General features: G+C 40.2%; 1 protein-coding gene across 6 annotated transcripts in view; it reads right to left on the reverse strand.

Annotated features, from left to right (window-relative positions):
* The window catches only part of plecb (plectin b), a 135202-nt gene that overhangs the window by 37346 nt on the left and 73907 nt on the right, over nucleotides 1-23949 (reverse strand). For 2 of the 6 annotated variants that reach the window (XM_053327819.1, XM_053327818.1), the window contains exon 1: nucleotides 22279-23114. The exons of the other annotated variants lie outside the window; for them this stretch is intronic. In XM_053327819.1, coding sequence (XP_053183794.1) covers nucleotides 22279-23053 — 775 coding nt within the window. In that variant the 5' untranslated portion in view covers nucleotides 23054-23114. Of the gene's footprint in view, nucleotides 1-22278; nucleotides 23115-23949 lie in introns of those variants that run through there. 6 annotated transcript variants of the gene reach the window in all.

Here is a 23949-nt window from a genome sequence, read left to right on the forward strand (position 1 = left end):
CATTTACAAATTTTCTGCAAGCCAAAGAAAATTGGCTTTTGATTGATTTATTCCAATGCAGACAGTTGCGTAAGTGATGAAAAGATGATTCGTTTTATATTGAAGCAGACAAAAAATGTATCACTGGGTGGAAAAACTGCACTTGACTGTGCACGCCTGCACCTGAGTCAGACCACATCAGAGCACATTCATTGTTGGCAGATGCGCCCCTATCGTCTAGGAAACATGTCTGCAAGGTCATGTCTCACTCTATGACTATGACGCTGCTGGCAACTGTGCTTTTAGACAGTCATTCAGAATAGGAGTCAATCGTCAAAGCCAAAACGTTGTGTTGTAGAGACGCTCTGCATGTTGTGTGAAGACCACAAGACATGGCGGACCTATTAAGGAGAACAATTTTCCAACAAGAAACAGCTTGATCTTGGCAAGCAACACACCCACTAAGACAACAAACCTATATCCACCCACCACCTGTATTGTTTCTACTTACTTTCAAATAAAACTTGAAAAAACAACAACACATGGTTTGAGGTTGTGATTGTGTTTTCTGATAATCTATGTAATACAAAGGTTGTGGTGAAGTAAATGTCACCTGATGACAAGTGACGCTTTGATAATTAAACATACCAATTTAGGAGTTCTTTCCCATCATGCCACTTCATGATCCTCTACTGAGAGACCCACCTTCGCTGAGTCACACAACAATTATTTCCATTCACATTATGCCATGGTGAACTATGAACACCAACACAGCAACAGTCCTTATCAGTTCAGAGGGAGTGACTTAATTGTCTGCTGCCCAGGGACATAACCAGCAATGGAAAGCAAAGGGCAGTGATTCAGTGCTAGCAAAAAATAGGCGTCCAGAGGCTACATTTTTTGCTCTAGGAGGGCGGCAACAACAACTTCTGCAAATGTGTTATGGGACTGTGTTTCCATGGAAACCTCCATAGACCTTTGACCTCCTTGTTTGTCATTTAATCCTACAGGGACTGAGCTTTACAATGTGACCTCTCTGGTTCAATGTCCAGTCGATGTCCAGAGGGCAAAATGTAACCTAGAGGGGAAACGTGTAAACACAAACACACACACACACACACACACACACACACACACACACACACACACACACACACACACACACACACACACACACACACAACAACAACAACACTGGGAGGTTTCCCAAAAGGCTGTGGACTAAGCAGTTTCCCATATAAGTTATACTTTGACCTGTGGGTCTTGGCATTCTGCTCATACCATGTCACCTAATCCTGTTTCAACTGCTGCAAATGACATATTTTTATGAACTCATTACTCTTTATAAAGGCTGGGTGCACTAATGGATAGGGGCTGAGTGAGCTTCCAAGTATCAGATGTCACTAGACACAAACTGGTTTCAGGGAGGTGTGGAGTTTATGGTCCAAAAGAGTACAAACATCAATAGTTCCTCAGGCTAGTATCAGTGTTGTGTGTGACAAAAGATCACAATGGCTGAATCAAAGTGTACTGAATGCTACTCTTCTGTGTCTAACTGTAGAAATATCTCAGTAAGAGATCAGTCAAACTGGCATGAATTTGATTGAAGAGTTTCAGGGAGGGGCGGGATTTGGTAAAAAAAAATTAAAAATCAAAAAAGCAAATGCAGCACATCATTCATCCAGGCAACTGTTGAAGACAAATAGACTGTAGCTACAGTGACTCATTCACCCTAAAACACATGCATGCCACACACAAAAAAAAAAACTGTGAATGGGCTTTGCTGACCAATACGACGTGAGGAAGCTGCTGATGTATTAGAAAAGGGGAGTATCCACCACTGTGTGAAGAAACACTGGACAATACAGTCCAAAAGAAAAACTATGCCTGCCATGCGTGTAATGAAATGAAATATTGCTGCGTATGATGTTATAAAAGCAAACTTGCCTGTAACAACAATTAAGACATTAGTCAGCTTAAGAGCCTCCATCTTCCCTTCTTGACAGATGAGTTTACTAATGTACAACATAAAACATTTATGCAACATGTCGCCAATCAAGATTCAACAAAAACTCTCTTGTAGACAGAAATGACTACAGCCTGAACATCATCCACCACTGCATTCAAATAAAAAGCTCCTCTCACCTCTTCTAAGAAAAACACTTAATTCTTGCCCTGTGGCATCTCACACACATGGGAACAAATATCTCACGATTAAGGCTTGCGAATACTTTTGTTCCCATTAAATGCCTCCATACTGGTACCTTTCCTGCCGTCCGTAGCCTTCAGCATCCCCTGGTAATAGCCTTCATCTGAGGGCACCCTCTCTCTGCCCAAGCTGTCAGTGGAGTAATTCCTGTATTTCTGCTGCGGACTGGTCATTGCCACTGTCTGTCAGTGCTGCTTCTCACGCAGAATAATAATCCTAATGATAAAATATCCTTGCCGGTTTTCCTCCTTGGTAGGAATTTCTGCTTTTCTTGAGTCTATCTGTCCTTCTGGCCTTCAGTTCGTCTTAAAGTATGCAGTCTTGTAGCCACAATCCACTCAGCACTACACAAACCTATGATTTCTCTCCTCTCTTGCCTCTCAACCTCCTTACTCCCTTGCTGGTTTAGGCTCTGCCCTTCTTTTTCCTCCTTATGCTTTTTTTTTCTCCCTTCCCTTTTTCTCTCGCTCACTCTATCCCTTTCATATTAAATGTTGCCTGTGGGCTATAAAGTCTGGACCTGTCCTCCTATGTGATGTGCGAGTGTGTACTTAGTGGCTCTCTACAGTATGTGGAGGACATGGTGGGTAGGGCTCTGGACACACCCCTTCCTTTCACTCAAGCAAAGAAGAAGTAGTAGAGGCGGGCGAGGATGAGGTGTGGCAACCTGCAAGTCCTATCACTTGATCGCCTCTTTTTGCGCAAGATAGCACACACACAAGCTGAGTCAGAAGGGATTGTACATCATAAAATTCTGTGCTGATATTTTTTTATGCTCCTCCTCTTTACAGATTGTACTGAATAATATTTAATAAAATAAAATATACACCAGCATTAAAACAAATACTCACCAAGTTTATTGAGTCTGCTCAGTCACACAGTCACAAACTCATATCTAATCATCATTAATCATTACTTATTCACAGCATTCCTCAAACATTTCACATTACAAAATCATGAGAAAAAAAAAGAGAAGTGATGGGGGATGTAATGGTTTTGGGAAGGGCTGCTGTGGATTCCAGAGATACATGACCACACCCTCAACATCACTGATTCACTCAGTTATATAGCAGCTTAAAACTTGAGTGTGTTTGTATTTTAGATCTGACAATTCTAAGAAATCAAAAACTTTTTCGAAATCAGAAAATTGTTCCATTTCCAAATGTTTGCCTGCCTATCTCTCTGCCTCTCAATCTATGTTTCTTGTTGCAATGCATTTCTAATGTCTGAGTCAAACTATCCTTTGCGTCTAGTTCTGCAAAGTGTTGATGTTTGTTTCGCTGTAGCCAAAAATCTTTCTAGCCACATTCACCATCACTTCAATGTCCAACTACACATTTCCTGTTCTGTGGTATTTAACTAAAAAAAATAAGAGGAAACACATTACTTCCTGTAAACCAGATGGTTTTCCCAGAGAGGTGCAGGTAGAGTCTGGAACACAATGTATTGTACTGACATTACTTGAACATAGTTTAAGATTATTACTTTAAGATTTCCTCTTACAAAAATTCTGAGCACATTTCTAAGATAATGTTTCAATTAAACTTACTTTAACGACTTTCTGTGATAGATTTCTAATGATACTGCAGTATAGTTCAGACTATATCAGATCAAATGGCAAGTAGGAATGTCTTAAAACTTTGGTGCACATGGCAACAAGTGACAATTACTGGACGTTAGTATGTGCTAAAACATTACGCAACAATAGCACAATAGAGAAGCAATCACAGAAGAGGAAAATGACTCAGTACTGTCACTTACTGTACATAACAACATCTATGTAGATTGCTTAAATCTGCTATTATTAGCCACTGTACTATTAGCAACCATAAGATGCTGGTAATACCACGCCAAGTAAGGCTACAGCTGCAAAACAACTGAGTGTACTTCTTTTGCAAGGGGAACATAGCATTCGACTCAATTATTGCAATGAGCAAAACTTGGTTATAAACCATAACAAACCAACCAGGATTGTCAATCTGAGTCAGTGGCCTCTTTTAGTCGATGTACATTGACAGGGGGCTCTTGTCCCCAAGGATTAAAGTGGAGCCCTTCCTACAGCTGCTCGCTGAAGTGATTTGGCTCAATACTGGACAAATTTCCAAAACAGTTGGCCTCATTAGTCACTTAAACAAAAAAAGATGGGAAAATAGTGTCCAGGTAGAAAAATACCAACGATTTCCTTTACAGTTTCAACCCCTGCACACACTGAGTCCTAAGTCCCATATTTATCTCATAGTTTATCAAGGGTCTTTGCGGCTTATCTGCACGAAGCCCCTCCATTATGCCCCCCTATGCAGTCATTATGTGCTGACAGCTAAGCTGGAAAGCAGGGTGTGTCTCATCTCTGCTAAACCTCACCTCTCTTGCCCTGAGGTGGGCATACATCACATCCAACCCCCCCCCCCCCCCCCCCCCCCTCCCCGCCTGACACCATATCAGGCATCAAAAACCACTTTCCTTCCAGGGTACAAAGTTTTAAATGCTGCCTGTATGAACATGAAGGCACTTAATGTATCAGTGTAAGTGTGCCTGTGTGGGTGTGGGTGTCCGTATGTTGACTCATTTTGAGCCACGTTAGCAAATTTGGAGACACACCTTTGTAGGTCCATACACTGTCTAGGCAAGCAAAGGAATTAGGGAGTGGTATGAGGGTAGACAATTAAATCCAAAAAAGGAAAGGAATCAGAATATATTGTAAAAAAAACTTTCATTATGAAATGGATTTATCTATAAAGCCTGAAATTATGCATGCAGTAATTAGATTCACATAGCTGTATATCAAGCTTTAATGGATAAGAATAGTCTGCAAAGATTTTGTATTAATGTTTTTCCTGTATCTGCATGACCCCTCCTTGCAAAAGAATCAAACATGCACAGGCAACAGAAGAAGGTAACTTGGTGACGCTCTGGCAGTGCAACATGTACTGACACCTACTTGAGCTAGATTTCTAAACCTCACGGGAAACACTAGCAGGGAGACCCACAAGGGAACAGGCGAAGATGCAAAAACTGTGGAACATCTTAGTCATGAGATCTTTCCTCCAGAGAGGACACATATCATTAAGGTCTCAACATGCTTATTACTCTGCTCCCTCATCTGGCTTCATCAAAACCAGATGGAACTCTTTTATACGAGCACAGAGAGCTTGGTGAAAACAGGGGGAGAAAGTATTTTCTTTCTAAATGACAAGTTTGAGGTTTGATCATTTTTTTTTGGGAAGGACATACATAGATGCAGGCTTCTTCTTTTTCCCACAGTGATCTTGCATGATTCAACAGAGAAGGGTCTGCCTTAGTGTTGCTGCTACTGTATATGCACTGCTATTAATTAATATGCTGAGTGTGTATTCAGTCTATTCAGTTTCAAAGTTTGGGTTAATGTGATCTGAACTTCTATTGTTCAGCGCTTTCATAAATCCTTTTATCCACACTAACACAGTCTACAGATGTCTGTCTTTTGTCAATTGAAATGTGTTTGGTGTAGCATTTTTCTTGATGGCATTGTTAGGCCTACCAAATTGGTCAAGGCTGGTGTCAGTAGCCTATGTATTAGATGACTGAAACATGAAATTTTGTGCAGAGAGTCACGGTCCTATGCAGATGAATTGTACTGACTATGAATATGCCCTGATGTTTCTACAGTATTGTATACTGCATAACACTGACAAACAGAACATTTTCACATTCGGAAAACTGGAAATCAGATAATTTTGCTTCATTTAACAACTTTAAAAATAAAAATAAAACAATTGTTGCTGGGCAATTTTCTGTCAGTTGATTAATCAGTTAATTGTTTCAGTTCTTCTTCAAATTGCTCATAACAACTTCCACCAATACAAAGTCAGGTTATTTCTGCAATAAACGTGGAAGCAAATCCCTAGGAGACATTCATCTGCACGTTCACTGTCTGATAATGGATAGATCTAACAATAAGAAAAACTAAAATGAATTATCTTAATTGTTGCCTTAAGTATCAATCTGTTCAAATAGACATCTGAAAACCAGCTAGACACTGGAGATTATGTTGGCCATGCAACCATTTGTATTTACCTCTCATGGCACTGAGCCTTCCTCTATTTAGGGCTAGAAAAACCTGTACTTAGACAACACTTAGTACTTAGACTTGATTCCCAAACAAATTAGAGGACAAAAGAACGCAAAGAATGCCTCATTATGGCTTTTGAGAGCGCTGAAGTGCTGAGCAAAAACAAGGGTTTAGACAGGGGGAGGATGTGCAACACCTTTCACTGTAAGTGATGGAAAACAGCAGGAAAAATTAGCTTTCCCTGATTAGGTTACCTCTCTCTCTTCTCTTTCCCTTCACCATTTTTCTTATTCTCTCATTTAACCACCGATTTCCCTCAGTTCAAGTAAAAGCAGTTACTGCAATAGGGACCACACCCCACAAGGAAAGGAATGTTGATAACTGAGCGACCTAAACACACCCTGAATTATCACCTGGGTTTGTCTGTAAAGAGGAGGAGTATTAAGGAGAGGTAGAGGGAGGCAGGGCAAAGTAGCTACCACCTCAATCACAGCACACGCCGGATCATATTTCTGCTGTGCTTAGCATACAAAGCCAGTTACGCAAAAACAACCATGTAAGGAAGGTCCTTCTGAAGGTTAGGATTTATAAAGATCCAAGCTCATTCAATACATGACAGTCTAGCATGAGGCACACCAAACCTAAAACAAAATAAGTAAAATTCTTTTTTAAACCTGGATTACTGATTTGATTCAAGAAAACAGAACACAGACTTTCTGGGAATACACTATCAGGGACAGCTTGTTCTTCAGTCAAGCAAATCTAATGAGAGCACTGAGGATATGCTATGTGATATAATTGTGTTAAATTATATGTAAACTGTGTTTAATAAATCAGGTAAGAGCTACTGGATTTCTAACCTTCTTCTGTAAAATAAGGGAAACATTCTAGTGTAAGTTAGACATTCTGATACTTTTATGATAATAATTTATGATATGAGCATGTATTTAGATATGTGCTGATATCCATCCCATTGGACTAAATAATTAACAATTTATGAATCTAATATCATAAAATTGCAATAAATTCAAATTGACTAGTTTTAATTTCTATACGAGAGGCACACAAGAAACCAGCTGATGCAAAATGTCTAAATGTCCATTTTAAGCCACGTGGATATTTGTCATAACTGTGCCATGATGCACTGTCCAGTTAATATCCATACAGTTCTCCAACCTAGATGATGTTTTCAGAATTAGATCAAGAGATGAAGCTTCAAACCCAATTTAACTCAGACTCAACACGCTTCTGGATTAGCCATGGCAGCTGAGTTTTAAAATAGCTCACTGCTGAGCTTGAGAAGACTCTGTGGAAAGCCCCACATCTGTGCGTTAACTATTATGTCAGTTGCTAATGTTTAATATGGTGCCTACAAATGCAACAGGGTGAAGTGGAAAGCTGAGGAAGCAGCAGCAGCTTCACCATCACTGCGGGTAACATTTAAAACAGCATGTGTCTCCCTCTGCAGGTGAGAGCATAAAAATGTATTTCTTCAGTCAAGGTGCTGAAAATGCAATGCAGGGATAAAATAAGTCATGTAAAAAGCAATTTATAATACTGAATATGATCAAATAAGAGTATGCAATTGTTTGAGTAATTAGTGAGTAATTCAGAAGACTAAACTATTATGCTTTCTTAAAACTTAAACTTACTTTGTGACAAAATTTAATAGTGGTTAATAAAAGTGTAACTCAGCAAACATCTAGCGCAGTTTGAGTGGTAACCCAATCACCAGTTTCCCTGATCATACACAAAAGAGCATTTTTAGAGCAATAAATCAGAAAAGACCGTTACTGTGGGTTTGGACATGACTATAACCAACAATCTTTCCTCGCCTGTTTTCCTTCACCCCATATTAAATTATACTACCCCAACAGCACAAACACCAAATTGCTACGCTGACTTTTTCCTCCATCTTTAGTGATCCTTGCTGTGGTGTTTGTCCACTGCTGTTCTGCTGTGGGCTATGACTGCTCAACTACAACTACGCAGTTTTTCTTCCTGTTCCAAACCATGGAAACATAAAACATATCAAATTTCACCCATAAAAATAGATAATGACATTATGTTGTCAGAAAACCAAATATAAAAGCAAACCCTAACCCCCCAAATATTCAGTTCATAAGACAAGAAACACACTGAAAAGCTGTAAAAAGGAAAACTAGGAAATGTGTGGCCTTTTTTTTTTTTTGAATGAAGAAAAAAAGTACACAAAAATAGCTCAAAAGGCTACTGAAGAAAAGACTTCTGAATGGCAAACTTTACACATTAGGTCTTTTTCATAAAGGTATATAAACCTTTATTACTAAATGCCTACAGCATGTACTGTAGCATCACCATTGCTCTTGTGCTCTATTAATCTATCATTATGACATGTGGTATTATCATAAACTATCTAACCCGTGACCCATTTCCAAAGAGCCACGCAAATGTGGAAAAAGGGGAACTTGAGAGATGTTTCTATGGCAATGCCCATAAACATACAACACCATGTGCAGTGGTCGTTGTGACTGGCTCTTACTCATGGGTGTATTTTTAGATGCAGAGATGGCTGGGTCTCCCATAATGGAATGAATTGACGTGGAAAGGAAAACACCATCTTGCACCCCGTCACACTCCCTTCTTATTCTGGCAGACAGTAACAGACTTAAGTATTTTGACCACTAGATGGCACTAGTACAACCAGAGTGGACTCACAAAAAAGGTCTCACAATATGAATACTGAATGAATGAACAGTTTAAACATTTTAAAAAGTAAGATATTGAAGAAAGGTATTATTAACATAATTATCTCTTCATGTCAATATCAAGTTGTGTGAGTTTCCCACAATCAAAGATGAATATGTGACCCATTGCTCTTCATGTATTGTATGATATCTACCCAGCCTTCTTGTAACATTTCTTAGATAAAACCTGACACTATCAGTGTCCACATGCCGCTTTTATACATGTGAATAAAGCTGGCTAGAGCACATCACGTCACATATGCTGTAGTTACTCATTTACAACAAGACAATATAAGGTTTGCTTTAAACCATACAGCCTCATATACATTCAGCAGATAGCCCTTCAACTGCAACCTCTAAGGGAATCTATGAGACTATAGAGGTTGTATGATGTTAGACCAACCTAATCTTCAGACATGTTTCTACACCACACAGTTCAACTCTAACAGTTCCCATAATGACAGTGCGTGTTGATGGTCGTTATGTATGCATTGTGTGACGGTTCTTCTAGCATTATCATAATTATTTCAAACAGGTTTTGACAGGGTTTTTTCCCTAATTTGAATATTCAACTATTCATTTTGTAATAAAATACTAGAATTACACAGATATATCATTTAAATATTTCTTTAAAAGTTAAAATCTAAAGAGGTATAGAGGTAAATTGCAAGATAAACACATATTTTGAAAAACAGAAATAAAAAATAAATCTTAAACTCTGGCAGTAACCATCTGGTTTCACCATGCTGAAAATGCAACAGACAATAAAACTCCTCCCCACACACTCCATATTTCACGTCTCTCCACTAACCTGCGCAACACATTTTACTGTACAGGTACTGGGTCCTTTCTCCATATGAGCTAAACTCATGTAGATAATTCCCTCGTTCATGGTTCCAAAATGTAGCCATTATGATCCTGATTGATCCCCCCCCAGCAGCTCTGTGTGTGTCAGACACACTGTGCCAACTGGTGAAAGGAGGCTTAAAAAGGAAACAGGAAACCACTTTCTGATAGATGAAAGCAGGAGAGTTTGCCCTACCCTCTTCATTTATGGGCAGCAATAACAGACAGGTAATTAAACATCATTTTCATATAACAATGCACTCAGACTGTCTGTCCGTTGATTCATTTCAGGTACGAGTAGCATGCTGTTTAAGTGTCGCTTATTTATTCATTTTTTTGCAGCCAGGCTGTGTTAAACACCAGCTTTCCAGTTATAAAATGATGCATACACTTTCAATATGAACTATTATAGAATATAAAACTGGACTCTTTTTGAGGAACCCAGGAGTGTACTGTATTAAGATAAACCTCAAAAAGGCTCTCTGTCAGATCTGCATTGCCCCGATATCATATATTTACCACTCTCTCTTACAGTACAGTACACACAGTCTGTTTATATTTTAGGTTGGAAATACAGCAATAGGGGAGAGCCTCAGGGTGTTCTGGTTTTATGTGACTCTTGCCATGCCTCTTTTAATGCCATTTTAATGCAGTCCTGGAGCAGCAAAGACAAGTTCTCATAATGGTTTGTTTTTAGATCTCCTTTGGGTTTTCTGCAAGTCTGGCATTACCTCTACCAACACAATGTTTGCAGTATAGTAACACACACTTACCAGCTACACAACTTGCAGGAGGAATGATATGTTTAAATTCAGTAAAACCACAAACAATAAATCCTGTCATAGTGATTTTACGTCTGGTCAAAAGAGCAGACCACTTCGACTGACACACACACCTACCGTCGCCAGTCAACTTGAAGATGTGACGATTAACGACAGGGCACAGCTGAGCAGTTCCTGGGTCACATTTAAAAGGGAAAGTGACCTAAATATGTTTAGTGCTCTTCTTACTGGACACCGACCTCTGACCAGGACCTTACGGGAAGGTGTTTGATCTGCTCACATGTTGCACTGACCACACTCACTCACAGAGAAGCATTTTTGATTCACTTGCTCGGTGTCTTCTTACAGCAAACATCCCTCTTCACACTCATCACACTCATCAAATTTGTTGTTGATATGTTGTTTGTGCAATATGTAAGAGTGCCACATTTAAGACTTTGCAAGTTTGTATTTATAGTAGCTAATTGAAATTAATTGGCCTTGCAACCTCAGACTAGACAGAGCTGTAATGGAGATATTACAATATTTGAATTTGAGATTTGTGTTGAACATATACAGTAGCAACACTTTCAAATAATTCACCGTAGTTGTGTAAAATATGAATATCATCTATGTATAATGGAAAAAACAAACAATTCACATGTCAGGCGTGGTCTATAAAATGATAGCTAAAACCACCAGACAGGAATGTCTTTTTTGTGTACACCTGTAACCATAAAGCATTCAATGATTTGCAACACTGCTGCAATCATTCACTAAAGTGAATATGTGTATTTCCAAAAATTCCTTTAAAAATAGACACAGGTTTTAACATCTCATCAACTATAGTGAGGTCAGAATTTAACCGAGCAACAATGACAGACCTTCACCCTCTGGAGAAAGGGTTAGTAGGTAAGTGGATTGAGGCAAGAGTCATAAAAAATGACTCAACAAATATTTAATATTTAACTGAAGTCACAGTTGGTTTATTTGAGTATTGGCAGATGTTTTCTGTAGTACATTAATTACTATAACTGCATACAAAGCCTGTAGTCATGAAGTGACACATTACACAAGACACATTAACTTCTGTAAGTAAACTACTGATGTCACTGTATACCACGTGGAGTACTGAGAAATCCCTAATGTGGGTCACAAGGGGTATAAATACACTTCCAGCACTGCTCCGTATGTGTTTCCAGGGTCCCAGTGCTGTTCATAAATAAAATCAACTCGAAATGAATGACCCATATGTTCCCATGTGGCTTTCTCTCTCATCAGGGTTTGTTCCCCATCCCCAGAGGATTAACCAACCTCATCCAAAGCCCTTTTGGGTTTCTATGAGCCCCTGAGGCACAAGTTCTCTGTTTATGTTATGACTCATGCCCACTGGCAGTGTGTATGTGTGTTCGTGTATTCCTTGATAGTAGGAGTTGTTTCCAGGGAAAAAATGCTGACTTTTCCACAAACCAAGCCAAAGTCAGAGCCAAAAGTCAACCACCGCAGCCCACACAGCCCTAAGGGTCTAACATTCATCTCTCACAGGATGTTATACTTAACTGTCACTGTTTAAAAAGGAACTGATGTCTCATTTGTCCAACGTATTGTGCACAATGAATGAATAACGACTATGAAAATGTTCTTTATGCAAAGTGGAGTCTTGATGTTGTAACACCTGAATCGACAGGTGTGAGTTTTTAAGAAAATCTGTAACAGTATATTCTGTTAGGCCTCTGTGTGTGTGTGACGTGCTGATTTTGGCAACTTGAGGAAGGTAAAACAAACAGAGATGAAAGGGCAAAGTTCAGTGAGAGAAAGCCGAGTGATGCACCTTGTGTTTGACACAAGAGTATTTACAGCCAAACTTAACTGGGCCCTCTTCTCGTGACCTTTCATCCGACCCCATTCCAACACGGTCGGAGGAGAATGTTAACATATATACATGTGTTCCCACCTCTGCACGCACAGAGCACTGTACTGCATCAGAGTAAGAGCTGAAGCGACAGTGCTCAGAAGCATATGAAAATCCCCATGCTCTGATATCTGCACTCACTGCTGCTATAAGTCATGGCTCAAGGCGATAGAGGAGAGCCGAACAGATAGAGGACAAAGGTGTCATCATGCACAGATGATGCCAGTATAAAAGAAGGACAGCTAAGACCAGAAAGCCCTCTGACAGGCCTGGATTGAAAACAGCAGATCACCAGGAACAGCAGCTGCATTTGACTCTGGAGTATATCAGATAATAAAACACTGGCACATGAAACTTTATAATGTCAGGTTGAGATAAACAACAGTAAATTAGTAACATGGAGTCATTATTAGACAGTCATCAAAGATTTTAAGTGAGAAGTTATGTGTCTTTATGCCTATAGGAAACTACTGTACATTTTGACAACTTAACACAAATGTTGTATTGCATAAAAAGTTTTAAATCAGATGACTAAGTTTCAACCTAGTCAGTACTGATCATCTAATTGCCTTTGCAATTAACATGTGTGTGTTATTATCAATTACTGATAACTACTGAATAGTTTTTTAAAATATATACATTAATCTATAGAATTTCAGCAAATACTTTAAAAAGTCCATCACAACTTCCCAAAACACATGGAGACTAGTCCTTGTTTTATCTGACCAACGATCCAAAGCCTCCGAATATTCAATGAATTATTAAAAAACAGTAGCCAACCCAGACAAAACTTTCCAGTTGAGTTTGTATCTGGTCCAGCTGAGACCACGCAGTTTTTGACATTTTTACTTGAAAAAACAAAACAAAACAAAAAACTTGAATGATTGCTCGCTTATCAAAACAGTTGCTGATTCATTTTCCATTGATCGTTAAAGTGACAAAAATGACATATTGTTGATTTAAGTTTGCAGCTGAGTTAAACATTAACCAAAAAGCTCAGCCCAGTTGCCTAGTATATACGCCTCCTCTTCCTTTCAAGCACATCTATGTTAGATAAGATTAAGGAATAATCTTCACTAGATGATATCTCCACTCTTTTGATTTTGGAAGAGAAAGTGATGATAAGAACACTGAACACTGATTTCTGTGTACTGACAATGATGCAATAGCCAATATTGGGGGATAGCATTTTAAAAAAAGGAGAAAATGGTGAGCGATTTTGAATATGTAATAAGATCAACTCTGCTCACAGACATGAACCAATGTGAAGTCATTGAATCAAACAGCTTATTGTTTATCTGTAGTATTCAAGGGCACAGTCTCATTAATCTGAGAGTTCTGTGTATACAAAGCTAAAGCTTCTCCAGGGTAAATTCTCAATAAAGCCATCAAAGTTCTACCAAGAACTCATTTTTATCATTCTCTGGTTCAAATGTGGGCAGCTGGTTCGGGTACTGGCAAGCGGCAACTTGGCAGGTGTACTAACACAACAACAAACAGTGATTCATATGAGACATTACGATATACACGAACACACACACATAACTCTGATCCACAACTAAACATGATTAGACAGGTGGGACCTCATTAAGACATTGTTGCCACAGTAGTCATCAGCACCAAAAGAAAATCAGTGAAGCCTCAGGTAGGTGGAGCCTGCACTGATTTGCATCTTTGAACTGCGACACGTCCGACTGGCACACAAGCCACTGCAACATGAGCCAAACTGAAGGCCTCCCACGCTGTCCCACCGTAATGAGGTCTAATCCCTTTGCAGCTGCGAATAAGAGCAGGCACTTCAATCAGCAGGCGGCAACATGGCAGTGTTAAACTGGCACGGAAAAGCCCGGTGGCACCCTTGACCGGTCATGTCACAACGGACAGCAAACTGACAGGTTCCAAGGTTACACATGAGCGTGACTAATGCACAGTGTAAACATGCCACACGTGAAGTTGTGTGTGAGCCTGCTGAGTTAGAAAAATGACCTTTCCAGATTAAGGTATCAAGAGTAATCATACAAACATGAGCATAAACAGAGTAGACTACAAAGTACTGAAAACTGTTGTAATGCAATAGTTGAATTGAAACTTTTGTTGCATTTGTGAGAAAAAAGACAAGGAAAACACTCTTCTAGCATCCTGCCACTTTTCTTTGAGACTTTTCAAGTCACTCTCTGCTTCTTTAATCTTTACAAGCTGCTTTGCTCCAATATCCTGAACCCTGCAGCTCTCTTACCTTGCCTCTTGCCTTTTCTCAAGCTCCAGAATACAATCAGGGTGACTAAGTGCCCAAAAACCACCAGGGTGGGGAGAGTGGGTCCATAGGGGCCCACAGCCATTTGTTTGGAGAGAGAGGGATAAGGTAGAGGGGATGAGGGGACAAGCCTGGACAGTGGTGACAGGTGGGGTCTTAACTGAGAGGGGGAGAAAGAGGAGTGGGACGGCATGGGTGTGGCAGGGACATTTTAGATAAAAAAAGACAACTCAAGCAGGAATTCCTGCTATTTTCCCCACCCTGAAGCTATTACTGAAACCTTCTTCTTAGTCTGCTTCTCCTGGTTGTTCAGCTGTTTTCAGGCCTATAAAATACATGCCTGACTCTACTCTCTGAATGTCTCTTTTGCAGTACACTGGAAGAGCAAATAGTAGTATAAATGTTCAAAATCCAAGTCTTGCTCTTATCTCCATTTAACTATTCTATTAAAACTTTCTCTGTTTTTGAATTGTTTCAGTTTATCAGGATGAAAAAGAACTATATTGTGTTTTCATCTTATCTGATTCTCCGCTGGGACTCATTCCAAACTACTCCAACAACTTCTACTTGTTATCAACCAGAATGGGACTGATATCTACATTCTTGGCTGAGTAGTAATTCCTGGAAAACAGAGTCAAACCCAACAAAGCGATGATAGGCATTAATAACCCTCGGCAAGTGTAAGCTTTTGTCTTTTTTAAATCAATTTTATCTAAAGATTTGATTGTTTTACATTTAAAAAATAAACACCACTAAGTAGGTGACAAAGCGATGAAAATGTTATAAAACTACAACTATAAAAAGCCCTACCATTATCTCCAGTACAGCAACAAACACAGCTTAGCACTTAGTATTAGGATGGCACTGCACTATAGCAGGTGGTCTTGGTTTTTACGGTATTCCAAAATAGCCCAGACGGACTCACATGGCTGTCTCCCACGCACATACACACAAACTAAGAAGTTTGGGTAACACTTTCTGTGACACACATGTCTATAATGCATTATAAACATATTTAAAATGCCTTATAATCTTCTTATAGCACTATCATTATTAAATTATTACTATGTATTATAATTATGAGAATTAAAATACAATATGATCCATACAAAGAAATTTCAGTAAGTATTCAGTGTGCTTGACTATTGTTAAAACATGAAATAAAATATGAATAAATAAAACACTATTTATGAGTGCTTATAACTATAATTATACAGTGCTATGAACAGATTATAACAAATTATAAGTACATTTATATTGCATTATATGCATTGGCATGATGGAAGGTGTTACCAGTTTTGAATAAAATACACTATTTACAAGTTGCCCCTGCTTGTTGTTGTGATGTGGCAGGAGAGGCTAAAGGCAGCAAGAGGGGGTGGAGGGTGGGAGGGGGGGTGACACTGCCCCACTACCCTCACCCAATTCCATCTACACACCTTCAAATAAAGGAAAATATAGAAGGCAGACAACCGCACTCATAATTCAAGTCAGTCACATTGTGGACATGTTTAAAAATGGAATACAATCTGTGCCACGGTGGCTGAAGGTTGCTGTTTGTTAAAAGTGTATATGTGCACCTGTGTTGTGTTTGTGTGAGTACGCGCACTAATCAGGAACACAACAAGACTTCACACGACGCGTTTGCCAAAAACACACCGACAGCCGGCAGCTACATAAACAGACAAACACAGTTAGGCACGGACACGCCACAGCAACCCCACTCTGGTGACCTACCAGGTATGATCTTCATCTAAGAGACAGTACAGAGAGGAAGAGGAGGACGAGGCGAAGACAAGGAGAGCTGGATGGAGGGGGAATGAAGAGAACAGGAGAGACTCCTGTTTGTTTGCTCTGAGCTGACTTGTTTCTCCCTTGTGTTGAATTTTGACAGGCTGTGCCTGCTGCTTGGATCCGTCAGCCTGCTCTCCCGTAGCCAGGGGAGGAGGGACGAAACGCCAAGCCTGAGGAAGGGGGCAGGGGCGAGGGGCTGTGAGGACTGAGAGGGGTGGGTGTTCTGGGGGAAAGGGCTGGTGCTGACTAACGGTTATAAATATCCACCAGAGCCAGATGATCACACACTGTCACAGTTAGAAACTGATGGAAGTACTCTGGCGGGACATTTGGCTGCGCTCGCCCCCTAGAGAGAGCTCTACCACCACAAGCAGGCCCACTCTCTCTCTATTCCTCCCTATGACTTTTTGATGATGATAATGATGACGGTGCTAGTGGTGGTAAATGTATTCTGTGACAGTAAGTCACAGCTCACAGCCAGAAAAGAAATCTCATGTGAGAGTTATCTGGGGTACAACATGATTCACATAGGCCTATGCTAAAGTCATCATTTCAACATAATATTGTGCTCATTGATACATGTGATACAACATGTGGTGTAATGTAATATACTCACTGAGAACATTTGGTGCTGATTTCCTCAATTCTATTTTTTTTTTTAAATACAGGTATGTATCATTTATAACAAGTGTGATACCAAGTGTCTGACATTTAAACTGTAAATGCAATGGGTTAAACTGCATATGAACAGTGATATTATGGGAAAAAAGCACTAACAGTAACATTGAATGAACCAAAATAGCAACAAAGTCAATACATACAAAAACTGAGAGGCAGAACTGATGGAATATTTATGAAAACAAATTGCTTCACTCAGAGGTTAGTGAGGGGCAGATGGAAAGAAAGTTTAGCATGCCTGGAGGTCTCAATGTTTATCCCCTATTGCTTTTGGGATCACAGCAATGCACAACATTCTCTAAATATAGTTGGTTTTAATATATGCATATGGCGTTGTGAATCGCAGCGTTGACAACCGGCTCCATTTCTCTGTAATGCTAAATGCAATCCCAACAACAGTGTCTGGAGAGTAGAGTTGGGATTGTCTTCTGTCACGAAACGCGGACATTATAGATGGATGTCCTGTGTAAAATGAAGGCAGCTATACTGAGAGACCATGTAGGGGGTTTACAGGGGCTCGTAGGGAATTCTTCAGTGAACATCCTCACAAACTCCTGAACTTAACGGGTGCCTGAGCCTCATGCACATATCATTCATGTTAGGACACATAGCCGAAAGGTATTCTGAGCTTGTGTCTGGAGGGAAACACCTCTTGTCTCAATCTACACCCATTTAGTGCAGATGCTCCATTATGTAAAGCCCACTCCCCTGCATTTAACAATCAGTCTCCACTGAGCAGGTGATGACGTGTCTCTGGAGAAATCACAGTATAAACTAAGGGTCCAAATGTAAAGGTCAAACACGTGTGTACTTTAAAATAAGGATAAATGCACCCTACAGAACACATGGAGGCTAATAAAGCACTATTCCTTCAGCTCTCTCACAGAACTGAAGTCATTTTAGTCAGCCATAGCAATAAGACCCAACATGTTCCCTGGGAAATGACTAATGTCCTAACCATCTTGGCCAAACCCTCAATGTATTCCACATGTTATCGATCTCTGTGTTTCCGGGGTTTGGCTTAGAGTGGGTTAACGGGTATATTGCTACAGCGGATTTCTTATTATGAGTCACCATCCAGCCTCTTCTGATTATGTTGCAATAGACTGCAGTTAAACTTGATATCAAACAAACACTATGTGCTCTCCAACTCAGTAGTTCAAACTGGCGACTAAAACTTGGATGTTGGAAGATCACACAGCAGCATGGGAGAAGATTATATTTATGGTTGCCTGTTACACTGGCGCAAATTCTTAAGTTGTTTTCTTCATTCTGCCCATTGAGACTTCCACAGACAGTTTGAAAAAAGTCCAGCTGAGCACATAACTTGTGCAATATCAAATTACCATTTTTGGACTGATATCATAAAGGTGACTGCAGGCGGCGGGCTGCTTTATCAAGTTTCAGTCTGGCTGCAGACTGTCGTATCAACATCTATTCATTGTCAAAACGTTTGTTTGGTGTGCTTAGGAAATGTGGACGTAGGATATTTTTGGACAGTTATGATGAGTCTAATAAAACATCACAAGTGAGTTCACAGGTGGAGTAAGCAGTAAAATATAGGGCATGGCAGCTAAGGTCACCTACTTTGTTTTGAGCAAAACATTGCTGGTGACCAGAAAAGGCAGCAGTTTCTATTTTAGCTGTCAACTCACGATGCAGGCTATTGTAGGGCTGAGTGATACCAACCATATATGCACTCATCATGATATAAAATTCAAAAGGTAAGAAAATAAGAAATTTCAATATAAGTATCAATAGGAAACATTTCCTGACAAAGCACAACAGCCTATATAAATCATAGGAACAAAGTAACCAATCATACAGTACAGCAGTATTTTGAACAGCCCACTCTCTTTGTATGTTTGGTTAACTTTGCTGAATAAACCACAGTGAGTCATGAAAGAGATGTCCGGTCCTTCGGCGGAAACTTGATGCCGATGAAGGATGCGACCGCTGAGCAGACAAAACAATCACAAACAAAGGAGATATTGAGGATAAATTAGGTAAAAAAGACATTGGTTTGTGTGCCAACTGAAACGGGAAATAACACAAACCTATTTTATTGCCTGAAACCCTGTCACTCAATAGGGGACACAGTGTACAAGCATTTACAGTCACAACCAGCAGCAGACCCATTCCCTGGAACAAACAAGGGGCCGCTCAGAGAAAAGCCCCAGCAACAAAATGTCCTGTCGGCGTTTTCTAGCATTACTCTTTACGACAAAAAAGCTTTATATCTTTATTAGAATATTTCCTTTTGTAGTCCAAACAATTCTTGGTCATTTTTCACATTCTGAATCCACTTAAAAGAAATCCTCATGGAATTTTAAGTTTAAGGAAACTTTGAAGTTATAAATATTAACTTGATTCATATCATGAAATACATTTTTTTTTTTTTTTGCTTCATCACCCAGCCTATGCTATTGATAGATATAATGAGTCTGAACGTCCATTATGTCCCTCATTCTGGTTTTCCAACTGAAAAAACTCTGGCTCATAATTCAAGCCCTCAGATTTGAGAATGGTGCGGGTGAGTCACCATAATGAAAGACACAGATCTGCAGCATGCTGTAGCTGTTCATTTAACCAATCGCACAAGTATGCATTGGGCATGATTTCAGAGATGAAAACACAGAGGCACTCAGTGGCATGTCTGGGATGTGATTTAGTCTAATTGCCTCTGGTGCCATGTGTGGGCAAAGTTGAAACAGTTACTCAAGAATTCCATATAAAAGTGTTCCCTACACAGCTTTTGTTCGAACACGTATAGCGTCCCCCATTCAATGGTTGATGAAATGTGCCACACACAACTGCAAACTGCTCTCTGAAATCCAAACCAGTTTCAAAAGCCCTTGTTTTGCAAGAAACATTTTTGTGGTATAAGTCAGTTTTTCAAATACTTTCCTTGTTCCTGGTTTCCACATCACCAATGCAATATGATGGACAAACAGAAATTGTAGCATGACAAAAGCAAGTAGACATACCTACTGCAACTGCAGCTACAACCCAGGGTGTCACTGAGTCTGCTGACAGCTATTTAATTAGCTGACATGCCAAGAATACCCCACTGAGCTGGACCACAGCACTAAAAATGGTATCTCTGTGGAACACTGTATTGACACTGCATATCTTATCTGAGGTCCAATCAAGATGGAAACTTCTTTGACGACTAAAACAAAGTTTGATCACTATATGATGATGAAATTTGCATTACTTTGGGTTTTAACAAAACACATGTGATTACACAGCAGTTGTGGTATTTGGTCTGTATCACAGATGACAATGGTTGTTAATGGACAGCAGGTGTCAGCAGTGGGGCACCAAAAACTGTGGTCATCTGACAGACTGGCACTGCTGTGTCCATATCTGATGACTTCACACAACAGTAAAAGCTCAAAAGTTAAAAGTTAAACTCTTTGTGAATGATCACAATTCCAATAATCAGAGCTACACAGAGTTCAAGTACTTATAGATGTTGGATCTGTAGCAGTACTTTAAATGAGGTTAGAATGAAGTTTAAAATGAGTTACATGTGTTGTCTATAGTACATCAATAGTTGTTTTATCTAACTACAAAAGTACTATTTTCCTGATGAGTACCACAGATTGAATAAAGGACCCAGCCTGCTAATTGAATCCAGATCATCTGTCACGTGTGGAACCAAACAAACACACCCATAGAGCTGTGAGCAAGTTATTCCAACTTCCTGACTCTTTGTCCGTTGCTCACACCCGCAACAGACAACGCCCATGTGAGATCCTTGCTATACACCCTCTTCAGGTTACAAACATTCACATGATAGTTAAAACAACATCTTATTTCACTTTTAAAAGTCATGACATGTTACACCATCCAAAATCTGTAGTCACATGAACATGCTTCATGATTTAAGCACTGAGAGTTTCACTTCAGCAAAGCAAACTACAGCATCAGATGGCACCCTTTTTCCTTGATTTTCAGAAACTATTTCTTTTTTCCAAATCCAGTGAAATAAGACCAGCTTGCAGTACTGTTATCACATTGTCCGCATAACTCCCATATCCTGCGCATACCATTACATAATGGCATGCAGGGAGGCACGCTTATCTTTAATACAAGACAGATTGAAAGGAGATTGAAGAGTGCAGCTACACAACATAACACAGTGCCAAGAACAAGGTCTTTCTGGAGCAAAGATGAGAAATGTTTCCAAAAGCACCACACCTCCTCGACTTAGTATGTCTGGGTTTAACTCGCACACAACTGTCTCTGCAGGGAACAGGCGAGGCTGAATCTCAGCAAACAGCCCCACCTTGTTGGATTGACTGCAGGTCTGTGTAATCTCATTTGGCAAGCACTCAGAGATGGCTCCAGAGATTACTGTTTTCATTTTAACAGTGCACAGTCTCATCATCCAAACTGAACTAGAAATCCCCACCCAAAGTTTGTTTTTGTGCATGATTTGTTTAATGGAATAATAATTGCCACTGATGCATGTAAACTATACGGGGAATTGCAGATAAGGTTTCATTTGGTCTAAAGTTGTTTTAAAAGAATGACTTTCACTTGTGACTATGTGTGAATCAGTTATTAGTTGCGGAAATAATACCTGTGTGAGAACTGACAGTGTCTCAAATACACTACAGGGTGTGATATGAGAGTGTTACTAATACTTTATCTATTTTAACACATAAAATTAAATCACAGTCACATCATAATGGATTCTTCTTACCACCTTACTAAAACTATTCTTAAAGGGGGATTCTATTCTTAAAAGGGCATCACAAAGTAAGGCTGTGCTTTTAACTTTAAGCTATAAACTACAATTAAATCACCCCAAATAATACTTGAGGAAAGATATAAGAGACAGGCAATTATAGTATGGCTATGTTCTTTGCAGTATGAAGTACTATAAGTACAAGACAATGTGGAAGAGCAACAATAGAGCTGCCACCTAATACCCTACCTAAGACCTCCCACACTTCAAAAATAGGTGGAAACCTAGAACCAAGAGGAATTACATCACATGCAGAGAGAGAGAGAGAGAACAGGATAGGAAGTAGATGAATTGGCAGACTTTCAAACAAACCTTCAATGAAGTTAGGCCATGTCTTCTCCTCAGGGTCCTCCAGAGAGTGGTCCCATTCTGGCTCAGGTGAGGCTCCTTGCACCGTGGCCCCTGCTGCCCCTGACAAAAGTGCTTTCTCTATGGCAAGTGCTTCCAGAACATCCAGGTCCAGTTCTTCCCCTTCCTGTTCACTTTGCACAGGTGGAGGAGGTGACTGCTCACCAGTTGCTTGCGGACTAATAATCTGCTTCACCTCAACTATCTCCTCAACCACTACAATTTTCCTCTTCATGGTCTCGTCTAATTCGGGATTTTCAGATTCACAGGTGTCCTCTGGGTGAGGCTGGTTAACGGCGGGTGTGGCTGTGGCAGAGGGTGTGTCCTCCTCCAAGTCCCTCTTCTTCTCTCCCTCCTGTTTTAAGGCCTCAGAAACAGAGAGGCTTTTCTCTGTGCTGCGCTCTGCTGCCTGAGTGGCCGAATGTTGTGCAACTCTGAGAGGCTCCTCTTGCTCGACGAGGGGGCTGGCCTGCGTCTGAGCTACAGCTGCCTCTGCTGTTACTGCTGGTGCTGCTGACGCTAATTCTCCTGCTGCGGGTGCTTCCCTCGCAGTGAAGGATGTTTTTGGTTTCGGAACCTCCCGCTTGATTTTTTCTGCACAGAGCGGGGCAGGCTCCACCTCCCCTTTGTCTGATGGGGCCTCAGAGAGCACAGCTGCTGCCTGCCTGGTTTCCTCACTGCACATTCTTTCAGAAGTCATCTTTGGAGAAACATTCACTTTTCCCAGTTCAGAGGCCATGACAGGGCTGTTTTTAACCGTGGCACTGGGCAATGATGTAATGTCAGTGGATGCCTCTGCTTCAGGCAAAACGACAGGCTTTATGTTTATGGCCTCTGATGCTGGTGCTTGAGCCTGCTTTTTCCCTTTCCCTTTCTTCTTAGCCTTTGAAGATTCCTCTGCAGCTTTGTCTGTGCTTATTAGGGATTTAGACTCAACTGTAGGTTTCTGAGATTCTGACTGTGGTACAGGGGATTTCACTTCAGGTTTAGAGCTCTCTTGTATGAGTTCCACTTTAGTTGTTTTTTGCACCGTCACTGTTTCCACTTTAGTAACAGTCGTTTCCACAGATTTCACTTGCTCCACGAGGGGCAAATTAGCATTTAACTCGGGCTTAGGGCATAATGGTCCCAATGTGGTTTTGCTGACTCTGCTTTCCTCAGCCTTCTCTTTAACTTGTGCATTATCTGGAAGATCCACCGGGGGCACTGCAGCGGTCTGATGTAATGGCAGTGATGTCTCTGTTTGTTTAGGGACATCCTTTGTTTGCTCCCTAGTAATATTTAGTTTAGCATCACTCTTATTTTTCTCTGCAGATGATAGCCCTTCAGTCTTTATGCTGGTAGACACAGTTAAGAGCTCTGAGGTAATCACTGGTGTGGGTTGGAGGGAATCTTCTACCACCTCTTTAGAGATCTTGTCTTTAGATATTTTTTCCTCCTCCACCTTTGTATCAGGTGGTACTTCAGCATTGTTACTCTTAGATTTATCACCTTTCTTTTTCTTTCGTTTTGATTTGGAGCTTCCCTCAACCACTTGTTTGGTCTCTACAACCACCTCTGTGGAAGCAACATTTTTCTCAGGAGAAGAGACTTCTTTTTGCACTAATGTGGGAACTTCCACTAAAACTTTTTGGG

Source organism: Scomber japonicus, chromosome 10 (genome assembly GCF_027409825.1).
Source record: "Scomber japonicus isolate fScoJap1 chromosome 10, fScoJap1.pri, whole genome shotgun sequence".
NCBI classification, from domain to species: Eukaryota; Metazoa; Chordata; class Actinopteri; order Scombriformes; family Scombridae; genus Scomber; species Scomber japonicus.